General features: G+C 55.2%; 1 protein-coding gene across 1 annotated transcript in view; it reads right to left on the reverse strand.

Annotated features, from left to right (window-relative positions):
• The window catches only part of LOC122250575 (bumetanide-sensitive sodium-(potassium)-chloride cotransporter), a 55,665-nt gene that overhangs the window by 8,364 nt on the left and 44,801 nt on the right, over positions 1-2,500 (reverse strand). The window contains exon 12 of the mRNA XM_086541638.1: positions 1-17. This exon is cut by the window's left edge and continues 119 nt beyond it. Coding sequence (XP_086397764.1) covers positions 1-17 — 17 coding nt within the window. The remainder of the gene's footprint in view (positions 18-2,500) is intronic.

Below are 2,500 nucleotides of genomic sequence, written 5' to 3' on the forward strand. Positions count from 1 at the left end.
AGCCAAAGGTTGTAGTACTGACGGAAACAAACATCATTAGACGGTCCCTTCATCCAGTATGGTGCTAGAATTCGAGAAAGGTTTGTTTCTTTTTCGACGTAAAATGCACTTTTTCTGTTGTATTCATATCAGAAGAATGCCATACATTCAAACACACAAATGCACATACTCGAACACACATACACACAGACAGACACACCTTCACACCAACCATAAATCCCCGTAAACACTGCCCTAAATTGCAGGAACAAAGTAAGCTACTCCACAACCATTAACACACACAAAAACATAACCAACCACAGCAATATACATTTCAAACCCGCGAAATTATTTCTCCTGTGAGCGATTCTCTCCTCCTTCATTCAACTCGCTTTGAAATAAGGGAGGAGGGAGGAGAAGGAAATAAGGATAGAGGAGAAGAGGGAGTGGAGGACGAGAAGGAAAGAAGGGATGAGGGAGGGGGGAGGGAAGAGGGGCAGAGGGAGGGGAGGGAATGAAGGAAAGAGGGAAGGAGAGGACTGGGGGGAGAGAATAAAAGAGGAGAGTAAAGGAGGGGAGGAAGGAAAGGAGGGAGAGAAGAAAAAAGGTTAGAAAGAAAGGGAAGTAGAGGGAAAAAGGGGAGAGGGAGGGAGAGGAGGGGAAAGAAAGAAAGAGAGAGGGGAAGAGGGGAGTGGAGGGAATGAAGGAAAGAGGAAAGGAGGGTAGAGAGAAAAGGAAAGATGGGAGGAGGGAGGGGAGTAAGTAAAGGAAAGAGGTCAGGAGGGAGGGGAGGAAGAAGAAAAGAAGGAGAACAGGAAGGGAGGGAGAGAAGGAAAGTGGGGAGGAGAGGAGGGGAGGGAGAGATTGAAAGACGGGAGGAGGGAGGGAAGGGAGAGAACGAAAGAGGGGAGGAGGGAGGGGAAGGAATGAAGGAAAGAGGGGAGGAGAGGAGGGGAGGGAGAAACTGAAAGAGGGGAGGAGGGAGGGGAGGGAGAGAAGGAGAGAGGGGAGAAGGGAGAGAAGGAGAGAGGGGAGGAGGAAGGGGAGGGAGAGAAGGAGAGATATGAGGAAGGAGGGGAGGGAGAGAAGGAGAGAGGGGAGGAGGAAGGGGAGGGAGAGAGGGAGAGAGAGGAGGAGGGAGAGGAGGAGGGAGAGAAGGAGAGAGGGGAGGAGGGAGAGGAGGGAGAAAAAGAGAGAGGGGAGGAGGGAGGGGAGGGAGAGAAGGAGAGAGGGGAGGGAGAGAAGGAGAGAGAGGAGGAGGGAAGGGAGGGAGAGAAGGAGAGAGGGGAGGAGGAAGGGGAGGGAGAGAAAGAGAGAGGGGAGGAGGGAGAGGAGGAGGGAGAGAAGGAGAGAGGGGAGGAGGGAGAGGAGGGAGAAAAATAGAGAGGGGAGGAGGGAGAAAAGGAGAGAGGGGAGGAGGGAGGGGAGGGAGAGAAGGAGAGATAGGAGGAGGGTGGGGAGGGAGAGAAGAGAGAGGGGAGAGAGAGAAGGAAAGAGAGGAGGAGGGAAGGAAGGGAGAGAAGGAAAGAGAGGAGGAGGGAGGGGAAGGAATGAAGGAAAGAGGGAAGGAGAGGAGGGGAGGGGGAGACTGAAAGAGGGGAGGAGGGAGGGGAGTGAGAGAAAGAGAGAGGGGAGAAGGAAGGGAAGGGAAAGGAGAGAGGGAAGGAGGGAGGGGAAGGAGCGAAAGAGATAAGGGAGGGGGGGGGGAGAGAGGAAGAGGGAGGAAAGGGAGATAAGGAGAGAGGAAAGGAGGGAGGGGGGGAGAGAAGGAGAGAGAGGAGGAAAAAGAGGAGGAGGGAGGGAGAGGAATGAAGGAAAGAGGAAAGGAAACAAGGGGAGGGAGAGAATGAAAGAGGGGAGGAGGGAGGGGAGGGAGAGAAGGAGAGAGGGGAAAACGGGGGGAGGGAGAGAAAGGGAAGGAGGGAGTGAAGGGAGAAAAGGAGAAAGAGGAATTAGAGGGAGAGAGAGAGAGAGGAGATGAGGGAGGGGAGAGAGAAAAGGAGAGAGGGGAGGAGGAAGGGAAGGGAGAGAAGCATAGAAGACAGGAGTGAGGGGAGGGAGAGAAGGAGAGAGGGGAGGAGGGAGGAGGGAGGGAAGGGAAAGAAGGAGAGAGGAAAGGAGGGAGAAAGGGGGAGAGAAGGAGAAAGGGGAGGAGTGAGGGGAGGGAGAGTAGAGAGGGGAGGAGGGAGGGGAGGGAGAGAAGGAGAGAGGGGAGGAGGGAGGGGAGAGAGAGAAGGAGAGAGAAAATGAGGAGAGAAAGAGAGAGGGGAGGAGGGAGGGAAGGGAGAGAAGGAGAGAGAGGAGGAGGGAGGGGAGATAGAGAAGGAGAGAGGGGAGGGAGAGAAGGAGAGAGGGGAGGAGGAAGGGAAGGCAGAGACGAAGAGAGGGGAGGAGGGAGGGAAGGGAGAGAAGGAGAGAGGGGAGGAGGATGGGGAGAGAGAGAAGTTAAGAGGGGAGGAGGGAGGAGGGAGGGGAGGGAGAGAAGAAGAGAGGGGAGGAGGGAGGGGAGGGAGAGAAGGAG

Source organism: Penaeus japonicus, unplaced genomic scaffold (assembly GCF_977035675.1).
Source record: "Penaeus japonicus unplaced genomic scaffold, GWHDUDI00000001_assembly GWHDUDI00000011, whole genome shotgun sequence".
NCBI lineage: Eukaryota > Metazoa > Arthropoda > Malacostraca > Decapoda > Penaeidae > Penaeus > Penaeus japonicus.